At 44.1% G+C, this 17,553-nt stretch overlaps 1 protein-coding gene and 1 pseudogene across 6 annotated transcripts in view; one reads left to right on the top strand and one right to left on the bottom strand.

Moving 5' to 3' along the window:
* Nucleotides 1-7,330: 7,330 nt before the first annotated feature.
* Nucleotides 7,331-17,553, top strand: part of NXPE3 (neurexophilin and PC-esterase domain family member 3) — a 55,195-nt gene continuing 44,972 nt past the window's right edge. Inside the window, exons 1-4 of one of the 6 annotated variants that reach the window (XM_065913709.1) lie at nt 7,331-7,439; nt 11,331-11,510; nt 14,637-14,714; nt 15,403-15,573. In XM_065913709.1, the coding sequence (XP_065769781.1) occupies nt 15,481-15,573 (93 nt within the window). In that variant the 5' untranslated portion in view covers nt 7,331-7,439; nt 11,331-11,510; nt 14,637-14,714; nt 15,403-15,480. Of the gene's footprint in view, nt 7,440-11,330; nt 11,511-14,636; nt 14,715-15,366; nt 15,574-17,553 lie in introns of those variants that run through there. The other 5 variants (XM_065913710.1, XM_065913708.1, XM_065913711.1 and 2 more) reach the window with 5 other exon arrangements.
* LOC136152505 (non-histone chromosomal protein HMG-14 pseudogene) lies at nt 17,176-17,480 on the bottom strand (annotated as a pseudogene).

Genomic DNA, 17,553 nt, shown 5'->3' with positions numbered 1-17,553 from the left:
GTGGGAGGTGGGGATCGGGATGGGGAACACATGTAAATCCATGACTGATTCATACCAATGTATGACAAAAACCACTACAATATTGTAAAGTAATTAGCCTCCAACTAATAAAAATAAATGAAAAAAAATGAACTGCATATATTTAAAGAAACAATTTGATGCATTTTGTCACATGCCCGTAAAACCATCACAACAGTCAAGAAAATGAACATACTCATCACCCCTGAAAAATTCCTCATATCCTTCATAACTCATCCTTCTGCTTGGGTTTCTTTTACTCAGCATAATTATTTAGAGATTCACCTGATAGTTCATTCCTCTTTATTGCTGAGTTGTATTCCATTGTATGTATTTGCTGTGATTTGTTTTTGAGTTCTTCCAACCTTAAAATTTTTCCTCCAGCTTTACTGAGAACTAGTTGACAGAACATTGTGTGAGTTTAAGGTGTACAACGTTGTCACAATAAGGTTAGTTAACATATCCATAACTTCACAGTTACAGTTTTGCGTGTGTGTGTATGTGTTGAGAACTTTTGAGATCTATTCTCTTGGACTTTCCTGGTGGTGCATTGGTTAAGAATCTGCCTGTCAATGCAGGGGACATGGGTGTGATCCTTGGTCCAGGAAGATCGCGCATGTTGCAGGGCAGCTAGACCAGTATGCCAGCAACTACTGAGCCCATGCACCCTGGGGTCTACTCTGCAGCAAAATAAGCCACCTCAGTGAGAAGCCCCAAGAGTGCAACTGGAGCGTAGCCCCTGCTCGCTGAAACCAGAGAAAGCCTGCACGCAGCAATGAAGACCCAGCAGAGCCATGAAAGTGAAAGTTGCTCAGTCTTGTCTGACTCTTTGCAGCGCCATGGGCTACACAATCCATGGAATGCTCCAGGCCAGAGTTCTAGAGTGGGTAGCCTTATCCCTTCTCCAGGGGATCTTCCCAACCCAGGGATTGAACCCAGGTCTCCCACATAGCAGGCGGTTTTTTTTTTTTTTAACCAGGTGACCCATGTGGGAAGCCCATCATAACCATAAATAAATAAATAAGATCAGTTAGCAAGTTTCAAAGAGTTTTATGGTATCATGTTTTAACGTTTGAGCTAATTTCAAGTTAAGTCATTTCGAGTTAATTTTTGTGAGTGGCGTAAGATAGGGCTTTGATTTCATTCTTCGGCAAGTGGATATCCAGTTTCCCAACATCATTTATAGAAGAGACTGACATTTCCCTATTGAGTATTCTTGGTTCTCATCAAATGTTAGTTGACTGTATATGCATAGGTTTATTTCTGGCCTCTCAATTCTGTTCCATTGTTCTGTATGTATGCCAGTGACATACTGTTTGGACTACTATTGCTCTGTAATCAGGAAGCATGATGCCTCCTCCTTTGGTCTTTTTTCCCTCAGTTTTGGCTTTTGGGGTTCTTTTGTCGGTCCATGTGACTTTGGGGATCTTTTTTTTCCCTATTTTTGTCAAATAACACCATTGGAATCTCATTAGGGATTGCACTCTGGATGGCTTTGGGTAATTTATCATTTTTAATATTTATTTTTCTTTCTTTGTTCGGCTGCGCCAGATCTTAGTAGCAGCATGCAGCATTTTCGATCTTTGTTATGGCATTCGGCATTTTTAGTGGCGGCCTGTGAACTCTTAGCTGCACCATGTGAGATCTAGTTCCCCAACCAGAGATCAAACCCAGGTCCCCAGCATTGGTAGCATGGAGTCAGCCACTGGACCGCCAGGGAAACCCCGGGGATACATTTTTAATATTGTATATCCAATGAGAAATTTTCCCAGTTATGGTCTTTATTTTTTTGTTACAAGGCATTTAGTTTCTGGAATACTGTAAGAATTGACATTTCAAAATTAAATTATTCCATGGAACTTTTCTGGTGGTTCACTAGTTAAGAATTTGCCTGTCAATGCAGGGGAAAAGGGTTTGGGGCAACGAGGCCCATGCGCCACAACAACTGAACCTGAGCTGTCGGGCCCCAACCACACCTACTGATGCCCGCACGCCCTAGAGCTCATGCCCCACAACAAGAGAAGCTACCACGATGAGAAGCCTGCCCATGGCAACTAGAGAGTGGCCCCTACTCACCACAACGAGAGAAAGCCTTCACACAGCAATGAAAACCCAGAGCAGCTATAAATAAAATAAAAAATAAAGAAACCCAAACCTATACTGCACCGTTTCAATTTTTATTTCTCTAAAGTGGAGACCCTAAAAGGCTTTTATAAAACCATTCAAATACAGGATACGTCTGAATAATTTCTCCCTCTAATCTTTGATAATTTTCTTATCCATACCTAACTCAATAGCAGTTTTTTGTTTTATTCAAGTAATTCAGAGTCTTTCTAAAGCACTCAGCTATTTTGTTTTCCAAGATATTTTCTTTTTACACTTGATTTCAAAGGTTCATATAATAGACCTCTATATCATATTATTACATTGCACATATTTTAACATTTTAAGTGTCATAAGCTGGTTGAGAAACCGAACTCAAGTTGGTGAAAGTGGAAGCACATGCTCTGGAGAGAGGAGCCAAAGCAAACAGCAGAGTAAGATTCTTCCAGATTTAGATTAACTAACAGGGCTGAGAGGATAGCCTTTCAAAATGCAGTAAATTGAAACTGACTCTCAGTTTGCTGATTAGGTGGACATCGGTAATTGTTTTAGACATATCTGAATCAATAAGAATGTTGTTCCGTTGCTAAGTCATATCTGACTGTGACCCCGTGGACTGCAGCGGTTTCCAAACTTTCTGATAATCAAAATATTGGGGGGGGGGCAGTTCATATTGCATGATTCTACATATATGACATTCTGAAAGAGACAGCATAATAGGGAAAGAAAAAAGGATTTGTGATAGCCAAGAGTGTGGGGGGAGAGGGAGGCTGCACGTGGGAATTTTTAGATGATGAAATTATTCTGTATGGTACTGTGGTTGTGGATACATGATTCTAGATATTTGTTAAGACCTCTACAGTAGTACACAAAGACTGAAGTTTCACTATGTGCATTTTTTTTTTTTTACTATATGCATATTTTACTCCCCAAATCTCAACTAGGATATCGGGGAAGGGGGGTGTCTCAGGATGAAGTGAGGACTAGGATGTAAAAATCTAACTGTATTATAGATGAATGACATAAACTCCCTGAGAGAGAAAGAGGGAAATGACATAAGTAAGTTTGGAAAATTGTTTTGTGTAATGTAAATATCTTAGTCTGTTTGGGCTGCTATAACCAGAATACCACAGACTGGGGGCCTTATAAACAACAGAAATTTATTTTTCACAGTTCTGGAGGCTGGAAATACAAAAACAAGGCATTTAGTGTCTGGTGGGGGCTAGCTTCCTGTTTCACAAATGGCTATTTTCTCACTATCATCACATGGTGGAAGGGGTAGAGGAACTCTTTGGAAAGAGTGGAATAAAGGAATGGATGTTGAGTCTGAAAAAGGGAAAAAATATTCCCAAACAAGGCGAAAAATTCAGCTGAAGCTGTGAGCTTTTATTTCTTGGAAAGGAAGTGTTCCAAGCCAAAGCTTCATGTGTGAAAAACTGCCCTTCCCAACAAGAAGTAATGAAGGTTAAGTGAGGTCATAACGGCGGGGCCCTAACCTGAGGAGAATGATGTCTTTATAAAAGAAGAAGACACCAAAGAGTTCTCATTCTCTCCGCCATGTAAGGACACAGGTGTTTATTGTGTTTATCCATGAGCCAGGAAGGGGACTCTGACCAGGAACTGAATCAGCTCCATCTTGAACTGGGGCTTCTAGCCTCCAGAATTGTGAGAAAATAAACTTCTGTTGTTTAGGCCACTCAGCCCATGGTATTTCACTGTGGCAGCCTGAGCAGATTCATACAGGTACCAAACACCTCTTCTAGTCTCCTACCCGAGGCAACATCCTCTCACTGTCTTTGGTGTTTTGGAATAGGGTGGATGGTATCCAATGTGACAGCAGTCACTTATTATGAACAATGGCTTGGTGGCTCTTGATGCCCAAATTTCATGCACTTGTTCAAAAGGAGGAAGCACAACAGCTGAATTAGGAGCTGACATGGGCTCAGGAGGACTTATGCTGCAAGTTTCTAACATTGCGTTTCCAGCTCTTTGTGACCCTAAGGGCTGTGGCCCACCAGGATCCTCTTTCCATGCAATTTTCCAGGCAGGAGCACTGGAGTGGGTTGGCATGCCCTCCTCCAGGGCATCTCCCCTACCCAGGGATCGAACCTGCACCTCTTACATCTACCTCACTGGCAGGCGAGTTCTTTACCACTAATACCATTTGGGAAGCCCCAGATTTGCTGGTATCAGCAAATCTTGAGGGATCTCAAGTTAGCTGCATCAGAAACAGGCTTAATTTGCTTTTGTTTACCTAAATTTAGGCTCCACTCTTTGTTTCACTTAGAGAAATAAAGTTTAGTAATTAGCATCTAAACTGTTTCTGCAGGTAGGTCAGAAATGACTAGGTCCTTTGCTTTCATATCGAAAATACAAACCTTATGTTCTCATTTTTTTCACAGCTCAAAGTTAGATTATCATAAATTCAACATTTTGAAATTCCTTATGCTAGGTCATAACCTGAGATTAGGGAATTCAAGAGGAAGAGATTTGGGATACTCTCCTAGGTACTTTTCATTTGTTTTCTCACTTATTTGTAAGAGCACATAGTGTTGTGCCTAATTTACAGTTGAGGAAACAAACTCAGAGAAATTAAGTAATTTGTTTGGCATGGCAATGCTAGTAAGAGACAAAGCTGTGAATTAGACTCATTCTGGTTAGGATCCAAAGTGCATGTTTTTTGGTACAGTGGGATTCTGCCTTACACCCAACTAAACGCAGAGTTCCAAAGAAGAACAAGGAGAGACAAGAAGGCCTTCTTCAATGAACAGTGCATAAAAATAGAGGAAAACAACAGATGGGGAAAGACTAGAGGTCTCATCAGGAAAATTGGAACTATCAAGGGAAACTTTTGCCCAAAGATGGGCATAACGAAAGACGGAAACGGTAGAGATCTTGTAGAAGCAGAAGAGATCAAAAAGAGATGGGAAGAAAGCATGGAAGAGCTGTACAAAAAAGGTCTTAATGAACTGGATAACACAATGATGTAGTCAGTCACCCAGAGTCAGACATTCTGGAGTGTGAAGTCAAGTGGAACTTAGGAAGCATTGCTGTCAATAAAGCTAGTGGATGCGATGGAATTTCAGTAAAGCTACTCAAAACCCTAAAAGATGATGCTATCAGAGTGCTGCATTCAATATGTCAGAAATTCCGGAAGACCCAGCAGTAGCCACAAGACTGGAAAACATCAAGCCTCATCCCAATTCCCAAGAAGGGAAGCCACTAAAGAATGTTCGAGTCATCGAACAATTGCACTCACCTCCCATGCTAGTAAGGTCATGCTTAAAATCATGCATGCTAGGCTTCAGCATTATGCGAACCAAGAACTTCCAGATGTCCAAGCTGGGTTTAGAAAAGGCAGAGGAACCAGAGATCAAACTGCCAACATTTGCTGGATCACAGAGAAAGCAAGGGAATTCCAGAAAAACATCTACCTATGTTTCATTGACTACGCTAAAGCCTTTGACTGTGTGGATCATAACAAACTGTGGAAAGCTGTTAGAAGAGATGGGAATACCAGACCATCTTACCTGTCTCCTGAAAAACCTGTGTGCTGGCCAAGAAGCAACAGTTAGAACCCTGTAGAGAACAATTGATTCAGGACTGAGAAAGGAGTACAATGGGGCAACTGAACAACAGTTCAACAATTCTACACTGGGAGTGTGGTGACTTTGCCGTCAGAGATCTTTTAAGAATCTAGTAGTGATGGACAGGCATCTCTGGTCCTTCCCACTCTTTCTCGTGTCTGTAATAACTGTAGAATACCGTTGTTTTTAGTTGCTCGGTCGTGTCTCTCTGCAACCTCATGGACAGCAGCACTCCAGGCTTCCCTGTCCTTCATTATCTCCAGGAATTGCTCAAACTCATGTCCATTGAGTTGGTGATGCCATCCAACCATCTCATCCTCTGTCATCCCCTTCTCTTCCTGCCCTCAATCTTTCCCAGCATCAGGGTCTTCTTTTTCAATGAGTTGGCTCTTTGTGTCAGGTGGCCAAAGTATTAGAGCTTCAGTTTCAGAACCAGTCCGTTTTTCCATGTCTGATCCTCAGACTGTAAAATATAAGATAACTCAAATGCCTTGGGGTTATGAGTGCCTCTGTGATTGGGGGTTAATAAAGATCACTAAGGTGGTACCAAACCATCTAGAAGTCAGTATGTCCTGTTTAAGTATTAATATTTGCCACTTGCCAGATAGCCAGACTGGGAAATACAGGCGTCAGGGAGTCCATGTATGGAACACAGGACTTAATCAGAGCAGAAGGCTATCACTTTGGACTGTGGATCCTTAGGCACAGAGGAAACGGAAATCACCTTTTATGAGTACGAAAGGCTGATCCTCGAGAAAGAAGAAAGAAATGGTTCCTCCAGAAGAGGTTGCCTCATGTAGAACCTCCTTTTATTTCAGTCATACGGGTCACTCATGCATACAGGCCTGCCTTGAAAACTTTTGAATGAGCACATAGAGTCCATTGTGGTCAGAAAATGTCAAATATTTTGACCTTGAGACAACAGTCTGGGCAGTCCGCTTTTGGAGCCTGCCTTTTTCTGGGATGAACTTGGTTAACCCACAGCCCTGTGCTTCTAGCCCTGAGGAATACAGCGCAGCCCCGCCATCCCTTCAGGTTTCTTGACCAATTGCTTCTGTCTTCGAAGCACTCCTTTCAGTTCCTGAGTTTCAGATAGTTGCTGCGAACGTTTTACGACTTAGAATAAAGTCCAAGATAGGATTACGTGGTTTTTCGGTGGGGGTGGTAGTGGTGGTGGTGAGTATTCAGGCCTTTTCGCTAGGTCACGTACAAGGAGAGTAAAAAAGAAAATACCTCGACTAATTTCAAGTAAGGGAAGATTCAAGCACCAGCCTGCTCTGTGCCCGAGCTTGGCAAACCCGTGAAGGGAGCAAAGCATTGCGCCGCTGAGCGCAAAGACGGCCCAAGTAGGCGCATCTCCAGTTGCACCCCGGGACACTCTGATGTCCGAAGGCGACAGGAGCCGGGTCCCGATAGTGGGCAGAGCTCGGATCAAAGCTCAGATCAGCAGGACGCCCTCGCCAGGGACGCAGGTTGCACGGGGCTCCGCGGAGGTCACCTCTGCGTCCCGGCTCTGGGGCACGCTCCGCGCTCCGCGGCCGCGGCTGTCAGTCAGCACCCTCGGCCCCGCCCCTCCCGGGGCTGGACCAATCGCAGCCGGGGGTCGGGGGTGAGGCGACGCCGCGGGGCCAGGAAGCCAGGCCGGGCGGCCTGGTGCTGCGGCGACTGAGCGGGGAGTCCGGGTCCCGGGCGGCGGGGGAGCGCGCGGCGGGAGGCCGGACCTGGGTGGAGGTGAGTGCCGGCCTGCGGCTCGTGCTCCCGCGCCGGGATGGGCCCCTGCCGCCCGAGCGAACCGCTGCCTGGCTCCTCCCGGACGCCTCTCGGCTGCTGAGACCCTTTTCTCCGCGCTTTGGCTCCCGAGCTCCCGGCGCGCTGCAGACGAGCTCCAGCCCCTGGGGTCTTGGCTGGGGTGCCTGAGCCTGGAAGGCGAGCCTCCGGCCCAAGGCACGGTGGACTTGGGGCTGGTCCGGAGTAGCTCGAGCAGCAGCCGGCCCCGGGGCGGGGCAGGGCGCTAGCATCTCCATCCTCGGCTTTCTGGACTTGCCGCAATACCCGCGGGAGCAGCCGCAGACGGGGGCGGCTGGAGACCCTTTCCCCTGACCCCTTTTCTGAGCGAGTGCCGGGCACTTGGAGACGGCTCCCTTCTCGGCCCCTGACTCCAGACTCATCGCTGCTTTGAGCCCCAGCTGCCTTTTGGCTGGGTGCCTTCTCAGGCGTTGGATTGTTCTGGTTTTACTGTCGTTTTGGGACATCAGATTTAGGTCGCTTGGGTAGAGTGTGACTTTTACAAGGTGCGATGTGGAGGCTCAGCCTGGCCTGTCGCTTTGATCAAAGACTACCAGGGTGGTGGTAAGAGGGATTCTCAGGCAGGATTCATACAAAATTTGTAATTGTAAAATTTCCCTTGTTTTCGTTATTTATTCTAAGGGAGGATTGTTGCCGCATTTTCTAAAAATAAAGGAGCACGCTGATCTGATGGGTCCCCCTCCTTACTGGGGTTAATTATCTGTTGGAACATCAGCGTGTGTTTGAAGCTGGCGGCTCTCCCAGACTGTGATAATCAATTGTCTCAATCCACGCAGTAAAACAACACAATGTTTCTCCATAGCGTCTGGGCTCCGCTTTCCTTTGACTGTGTTTAATACCTTCTTTGTGCCTGTTATCCTCACAGTCTCTCTGGGCCTAATGCAGTGCTGTTATTTGTTTCTGAGAAAGAAAATGAAGGGACAGGTCACTGAAGTAGGGTTGGCTGTCCCCACTGCCCCAAAATTGAATTGTCCTGGAGGGACGATGTAAGTTACAATCGAAACATCATTTCAGAAAGGCCATCCCTGACAATTTGTACAAATGGCACCCTTTGGCCCCTCTATACCAGTAATTCCCCTACCTGGCTGTGTATTGTAATTATCTGCAGATCCTAAATAAAAAGCTGTTTCTCTGACCCTACTCCCATGGATTCTGACCAGTTGATGGAGTGTTCTGCAAGCATTGGTATTTGTATAAGCTTCCAGATGATATTAATGGGCATGCAAGATTAAGGTCTACCATGTTTTAACAGGGCATTAAAAACATGCCCTATTTTCTTCTTACAGCTATATAGCTTTGTGACTTAATTTGATTTGTGTACTTCTCTGTCCTGTGGTTACCTCCCCCTGCCCCGGGGAATTATGAAAACATGAGTCCTGCTTTAAAAGGAGAAGAGAAGCAGCCCTAGGTGAATCAGCATTTTGGGCATGTGAAGTGGGGGTACGTGAGAGAGAAAGGGGTCCGTGGAATGAAATCAGGAAGCAAGTCCTGTAGATGTCTGTCCTTGTGCAGACTTCTGTCCCTGCTTCATTTTTGTTCAAGGACAAGGATCTCATTTGGTTGACCCATCATTTTCATGGTCTTGGATGAGTCTCCAGTTTTTTCTCTAGACATCGCCCTGTTAAGTTTCAGTCTTACTCAGCACCCTATGAAATACAGCTGCTGTTTGGAGAGTTTGAGCTAGGAGAATTCAAATATAGGTATATTCCGTGTAAGTTGTCTTTTGTATGGGCGTCCTTGTATTCCAAATTCTGTTTCCAGATATCTTGCTCTGATAAGTACATTTATGTGGCTAGCAGGTCAGAGTATTTAGGATGAGGACTGTCCCAGAAACTGGATGTGTGGTTGTTCAGTAATACACTGTTTTTGTGAAATAGTTGTCTAAGAACATTTGCCCTCTAGAGTGTGGAGTTGCTGCCTTATTTTCTTTTTAGTACCAAACTCAAGTATTTCATTTGTGTGACTGACAATTGTAATTCCAAGTGAGATGGGAGTAGGAAGTCAGATGTCATTGTTGTTCAGTTGCCAAGTCATGTCTGACTCTGGGCCCCATGGACTGCAGCACGCCAGGCTTCCTTGTCCTTCACCATCTCTCGGAGTTTGCTCAGACTCGTGTCCTTTGAGTCAGTGATGCCATCCAACCATCTCATCCTCTGTCGCCCCCTTCTCCTCCTGCCTTCAATCTTTCCCTGCATCAAGGTCTTTTCCAATGAATCAGCTTTTCCCATCAGGGGGCCAGATTACTGGAGCTTCAGCTTCCGCATCAGTCCTTCCAATGACTATTCAGGGTTGATTTTCATTTGGTTTGGTTTGCCATTTCCTTCTCCCAGAAAGACCATAGCCATGACTGTATGGACCTTTGTTGGTAAAGTAATGTCTCTGCTTTTTAGTATACTGTCTAGATTTGGAGAAGGAAATGGCAGCCCACTCCAGTGTTCTTGCCTGGAGAATCCCAGGGACGGTGGAGCCTGATGGGCTGCCGTCTATGGGGTCACACAGAGTCAGACACAACTGTAGCGACTTAGCAACAGCAGGTTTGTCATAGTTTTCCTTGCAAGAAGCAATCATCTTCTAAATTCTTGGCTGCAGTCATCTGCAATAATTTTAGAGCCCAAGGAGAGGAAATCTGTTACTGCTTACACCTTTTCTCCTTCTATTTGTCATGAAGTGATGGGGCCAGATACCTTGACCTTGGTTTTTTAATATTGAGTTTTAAGCCGGCTTTTCATGAGGTTGGGCTTCCCTTGTGGCTCAGCTGGTAGAGAATCCACCTGCAGTGCGGGAGACCTGGGTTTGATCTCTGGGTTGGGAAGACCCCCTGGAGAAGGGAAAGGCTACCCACTCTAGTATTCTGGCCTGGAGAATTCCATGGACAGTCCATGGGGTTGCAGAGAGTCGGACACGACTGGGCGACTTTCACTTTCACTTTTCGTTAGGTGTCTGACTTCCTAAAGCAGAAGTGGAAGGAAGTCCAATACCTCCGACTAATGGCAGCCCATATAGGTTTGCCACAGGTCATAAGGAATTTAATTTGTCACGTAAACAGTCTTAATCAAAATTTGACAGAACAGACCCAGCAGATCATGGATTTCACTTTTGGCTTGTTCTTTGAACGTACATATGAAGCGTGAGTAACTGTGTTCTAACACTTCAGAGAGATTTGGAAACAGAAGTGCTCAAGTTGAGAGTCCTCATGGAGTGATCACAACTTTTAGATGTGTCCAGTACCTCTTGTTTTCTCTAGTGGTAGGATGGAGCATTGCGTGATTATTCTAATGTTTAAGAAAAATAAGGACCTGCTGTGTAGCACAGGGAACTCAGTACTCTGTGATGAGTAAAGCCTATATGGGAATGTAAAGCCTATATGTAATGTAAAGCTTTTATGGGAAAAGAATCTTAAAGGGGGTGGTTGTATGTATATATATAACTGATTCACTTTGGTGTATACCCGAAACTAACATGACATGGTACGTCAACTACAATAAAATTAAAAAAAAACAACAACACAAAAACATACAAAGGTTTTATCTGTGATTTATATTTTTTCCAATTATATTGATATTGATAAGGTTTTGACCTTCAGCTCAGATCTGAGAGTAGTTTGCTCTGTGTAAGTTTGTGACTATAAATAGCCAGGTCTTTTTTTTTTTGGTGCTAGGAAAGGAAATGTTCCTATCCTTACTCTACCCACTACTTTGTACTGAAGTTGTTGTACATCTCTTGCTTTAAAATTGTATCCTTGATTTCAAATATATTTTCCTTTACTTCATTTTCAGTATCTTTAACCTGTGTTTCATGTATTTATCTCTGTTGCAGCAGGAAGAATGGTATAGAAATGAAAAACATCAACACATGCTTCGAATGTGACAAGAAAAGAATAAAGGCTGTCACGATTGTTTGAGTTCAGACTTTACACTGGAAGGAAAGTAAACCTTAATTTCTTAGTTTCAATAAGTAGCTCTTCTTGGGAACTGGAAACTTCCAAAAAAAAAAAAGGTAAATTAAAGTCAATTATATATTTTTATTTTGGATTTTATCTTGGAAACTTTTTAGAGTCATTCCTATCTATTGAGTATTGTTCTTACTCAATTCTAAGGCAATTTGAGATACCAAATAATGTTTTCCTGCTCTCTTTGCAAATAGATTTCTTGTTATAATGCCTAGGTTTTATATTTGTAGGAAAACCCCAAAAATCTGTTAGAGATTTCTTTTTTCACTTTGGAATCTTTCATTTTAAATTTGTTTTCTTGTATCTGATTTAATGCTTTATTTCTCCTTATGGCTCCTTTTTAATTATTGCTTTTAGAAACCAGCTTGATTCTTTATATTTGTGATTTCTGTTTCATGATGGAGATGAAGGAGAAAAACAAAACCTGCCCAAAGATGAAAACTATCAGCACTTTAGTATATGTCTTTTTAAAGAGCGGTCTGGCTAGTATACCGCAGGCTGTATCCACTTAGGTGTACAGATGGATCTTTCAGTGTCAGCATTCCGTCTACTTGTAGCAGGAAGTAGGTCTTTTCCTGGCAGGACCCTCCATGAGGATTTTCATCAGAAGTCCCTGCCTGTGAGGGGCTTCTTGCATGTTTGCATTGCTGCCTGTAAGGCCTTTTGTCCCTTTAGCTCTGAGGTCTCCAGGCCCCACCATCCTTCTGCGCCATTGCTGTGCTGCTTCTGACCGGCTTGAGCCACACTGGCATCCTCTGGGCGCCTGGCCCTCGTGCAGTGCATAGAGCACGGCTGCAGTGGTACAGCTGAGCTTCTCTGCAGTGTCATCCTTGGTCTTCTCCCTCTGGCCATCAGGGGAACCTGTGGCTCTTATGGCCAACTCCTTGAGAAGGGTTTCTGCAGAGGAGCAGCTGGGGCCCTGGTGACAGTTATTTCCTTTATTTCACAGTCATTTCCTTCCTAGAATCTTTGGGCATTTCAGGGTGGGTAGGTAGCTGGGTTTTGGAGAGGGGCTGGTGTTGGGAGGCCATGAAATGCTTAAGTGCAGTCTTTGACATTACCTGGCGTCTCTGTGGAGGTGGCCAGGAGTGGGAGGTTTATTTCTCTTTAATTTAGGAGGGACATGCCTTTTACCTAATATGAGTGTAAGCTTTGCCAGGAGGATTTCTGGCACTTGGTACAGTGTGCAGTACACAGCTGTTGTTCAGTTGCTCAGTTGTGTCCGACTCTGTGACCTCGTGGCCTGTAGCCACCAGGTTCCTCCGTCCATGGGACTTCCCAGGCAAGAACACTGGAGTGGGTTGCCATTTCCTTCTTCAGGAGATCTTCCCGACCCAGGGATCAAACCCAGGCCTCCTGCATTGGCAGGTGGATTCTTTACCACTGAGCTGCCAGGGAAGCCCTTGGCCTCCATAGTTATTCATTGTGTGGATTGTTGAATCAACATATATCCTGCAAAGGGCTGAGTGCTGGGAAGGAATCAAAACGTATGGTACATTGTTATCCTTAAGTTGCTTTTCTTTGATATATAGTTTGGTTTGTTTTTTAAAATATAGTCTTTATTGGTATAGTTGGGGAGACTAGAAATACATACAAATATAGACATCAGCTGAGAAGTGGAAAAAGTAAGTGCTGTGGGAATTCTGAGGATGGAAAGCATATTGGAATAGCTTAGCCTCATTTCCTTTATGACGCTGGGGTGAGGAAGGGTTGTTGTCTGTCCTTGTGGTGTGGGGATGGGAACAGATTAGATCAGAGGAGTAGGAGAGTGAGGGAAGAGGGGGCTTGCCAGGTCCAACACGAAAGGGGGGAGTGTTGGTGCAGCTGAGGGATCCTGAGGCCCTCTGCACTGCGATTATACACCCTCTTCACCTTGACCTCTCTACCCTGCTTTCCATGGAAATCGTCACTGGGAACAAGACACTAGCGTCTTCACTGCTTACCTATACCATAATAGCAACTGGGGAGAGCGTTTTAGAAATGATTACATGGAAGAATAGTTAGGAGCAGCCTGCTCTCAGGTCCTCTGCCTTCAGCAGGTGTGATGAAGGATTAGGGTGACCTGTTACTCTTCACGCTTAGCTTTCATCTCCTGCAACTTAGGGCGGGTGTCTTTCCTTTTGTGCCTTGTTACCTAGCTGAGGGGGCATCAGGGCTGCCTGTGGGGCAGGGGAGCCAGAAACCAAAGGGTGTTTGCTGTCTCTTGCCATCCAGAGGGATGGCATTCCTGTTTTCCAGAGGTTATCAGAATGGTTTGCACCTAATCCCAGAACCCCTTATAAAATCCAGGTTTTCCTCTTGTTGTTGTTTAGTCATTAAGTCATGTCCAACTGTTTGCATCCTCACGGACTGTAGCCCACCAGGCTCCTCTGTCCGTGGGATTTCCCACATAAGAACACTGGAGTGGGCTGCCATTTCCTTCTCCAGGCGATCTTCCCAACCCAGGGAATGAACCCAGGTCTCCTGCATTAGTAGGCATATTCTTTACCACTGAGCCACGAGGGAAGCCCATAATTACTGTAGTAATGTAATAAAATATAAACTGGAAGGGAAGGGAAGTGATTTTATTCATTTAGACCTCTTTAGAAAATTAACACGTGAATTTTGTAATCTCTAAGAATCTGAAGATGTTCTTCTTTGCTCTCTTAAAAGTTAAAACATAAATAGGAAGCAGGAGAAATATCTCTATATACATGAAAACCTGGAGCTGGGTTTGAGTAAATTGTCCAAATGTGGAGTAGTTCCTACTGTGCTCTGGCTCTTTGCTTTCTCTTATGACTCTGGGTCTTGGATAAGGTTAGGAAAGAGGAAATACAATGTCTTCCCTTTTACTCCACACTAAGCTGTCATAACTGGTGATCTGTTTGCTCATCTCTGTCCTCTTTGAAGGAATCCTTTGGAGAAAAATGTGCTTTTTAAATCCACACCAGTTGCTCTTCTATACAAAGAACTCTTAATGAGACGAAACAGAAAAGCAGCAGATCAGACTGAAAGCTCATCTGCAACTCAGAAAAGCAAAGACATGTTTTTTTTAAAATTTTTTATTGAAGGATAATTGCTTACAGAATTTTGTTGCTTTCTGTCAAACCTCAACATGAATCAGCCATAGGTATACGTATATTCCCTCCCTTTTGAACCTCCCTCCCATCTTTCTCCCCATCCCACCCCCCTAGGTTGATACAGAGCCTCTGTGTGGGTTTCCCGAGCCATACAGCAAATTCCCGTTGGCTATCTAATTTACATATGGTAATGTAAGTTTCCATGTTACTATTTCCATACATCTCACCCTCTCCTCCCCTCTCCCCGTGTCCATAAGTCTGTTCTCCATGTCTGTTTCTCCACTGTTGCCCTGTAAATAAATTGTTCAGTACCATTTTTCTAGATTCTGTATATATGTATTAGAATACGATATTTATCTTTCTCTTTCTGACTTACTTCACTCTGTATAATAGGTTCTAGGTTCATCCACCTCATTAGAACTGACTCAAATGCATTTCATTTTATGGCTGAGTAATATTCCATTGTGTATATGTACCATGACTACTTCATCCATTCATCTGTCAGTGGTCATCTAGGTTGCTTCCATGTTCTAGCTATTGTAAATAGTGCTGCAGGGAACAATGGGATGCATGTGGCTTTTTCAGTTTTGGTTTCCTCAGGGTATAAGCCTAGGAGTGGGGTTGCTGGGTCACATGGTGGTTTTTATTCCTAGCGTTTTAAGGAATCTCCATACCGTCTTCCATAGGGGCTGTATAAATTTACATCCCCACCAACAGTGCAAGAGCATCCCCTTTTCTCCACACCCTCTCCAGCATTTATTGTTTGTAGACGTTTTGATGAGGGCCATTCCGACCGGTGTGAGGTGATATCTCACTGTAGTTTTGATTTGCGTTTCTCTAATAGTGAGCGATGTTGAACATCTTTTCACATGTTTGTTAGCCATCTGTGAAGACATGGAGTTTTGAGGAGTGAGAGAAGCCATGGGTCGGCCATGGGTGATCAAGACACAGCCCGACAATGTGGATCAACTTCTTCAGACTGCGGCTGTTCTGCTGTCTGCTCGCAGCGCTGATGGTGGTGGCGCTGGTCATCAATGTCACTCAGGTGGAGGTGAGTCCTCAGCATGCTGCTTCATAAGTCAGGGAGCCACTTCGGGGGCTTTGGGGCTAATGAGTCTGGAAAATATTGATCATCGGGAAGCTAATCCTGCTCACAGTTCTTGTTTTCATTTATTCAGTAAGTATTTGAGTGCCTTCCATGGATATATACTGTGCTAGTCACCAAGGGTACAGTGATTTCTTCACTATTATTCTAGTCGCTCATATTCTAAATGTGCATGGGAGAAAATATGAGTTATAAGTAAGCATGAAATATAATGATAAATGATAATTAGAAATTGTGAGACATACCGTAGAGAAAAGAAAGTGAGTTACTGTCTCCCACTCTTTGTGACCCCATGGACCGCAGCACGCCAGGCTTCTCTGTCCTTCAGCATCTCCCAGAGCTTGCTTAAACCCATATCCATTGATTCACTGATGCCATCCAACCGTCTCACCCTCTGTCATCCCCTTCTCCTCCTGCCCTCAATCTTTCCCAGCATCAGGGTCTTTTCTGATTAGTCGGTTCTTCACATCAGGTGGCCAGAGTATTGGAGCTTCAGCTTCAGCATCAGTCCTTCCAATGAATATTCAGGATTGATCTCCTTTAGGATAGACTGGTTGGATCTCCTTGCAGTCCAAGGGACTCTCAGTAGCCTTCTCCAACACTACAATTCAGTAGCTTTAGAGTGATGAAAGAAAGCCTTTCAAGGAGGGGACCTTTCATCTGAATCCTGGAAAAAAAATGAAGGAGATTTTCAGGGGTGGGAGTTCATGATGAGTGTTTTATTTATATATTTATTTTTTTCTTTTATAACTGAGATTTTATTGGTTGTTTTGAGGATCACTACACAGACATTTCAATTTGTACACAATTCTTCACATACATACCAGAAATCTAAAATATCATGTAGTTGTGATTTTAACAGTTATTCCAGTGACTTTCCAGCTTAAAATTTGGAGCAAACTTTCCTTAATAGGATATCAAGTACCAATATCTTCAAATATTGATATGTTGTTACATCATAAGTCCCACTGGTTCACAATTTAATATCATATACACTATATACCCGAACTGTCAATTGTTCATAGCACATTAACCAAGTTACTAGGAAAACTGGACTACCACGACCAAAGATGTTATAGTATAATGCACAAAATTCTGACCAGGGGAGCCAAGATCGAAAAGTGGTTTGCTGATGGAAATAATTCTACCAAAACAATATGGGAAGAGAAGTAATTTAAAGTGTTCAGGACATTAAATGCACAACTGAGTCCAAACTGCCATTTAGTATGCTTTTGTATTATAGGATATAAAAGCTACCCCCCATCTATGGAATGTTAAACTGACACCCAAGACAATCAAAGCCTCCCGTATCCAATATCCCACTATTTTCTGGTTGTACAAGAAAATAAACAACCAGCAAATGATTTCACCTCTTAAAAAAAAAGCATTTATGCTTAAAAAATGAGATGAGGTGGGATTCCCTCCTTTTTAAAAATGTTTCTAGAGCTACTAAAAAAACTTGCATTTACAAAATAGTTGATAAAAATATTCCCCTGGATTGTGCAAGAAGGGAGACAGGGGCCACTGACAGGACTGAGTGTGTGGCTATTAATCAGACTTGGCTTCTCTCTCTTCTGCTGCATCAGAGGCTGGGCTCTCCTGTTTTTAGTCTCCCCACTTTCTGCAGGCGAGTCTTCTTTAGTCTCCTGGTTGGCCACTTACGCCTGTTCTCCCTTTGCTCCTCTTTTCCCTTTTGTTTGCACGTTTTTGTCTGAAGATTTATCCTTTCCCGCCGCCTCTTTTGGCTTCGTTTCCACTTTGGCAGGAGCCGGCTTAGCTGACAGCCTCGCCGATCTCCTCTTGGGCTCCTCCTTGGCCGCCCCCTCGGCGGAGCGGACCTTCCTCTCGGGCATCGTGGCGGCGGGGCGGGCGAGAGCCGGGTGCCTGGGGACCGCGGCCGCTCCTCCCGCCGCCCGAGCTGCCGGG

Source organism: Muntiacus reevesi, chromosome 21, assembly GCF_963930625.1.
Source record: "Muntiacus reevesi chromosome 21, mMunRee1.1, whole genome shotgun sequence".
Lineage (NCBI taxonomy): Eukaryota > Metazoa > Chordata > Mammalia > Artiodactyla > Cervidae > Muntiacus > Muntiacus reevesi.
Note: the sequence above shows the minus strand (reverse complement) of the source record. Positions and strands in the feature narration are given on the sequence as shown.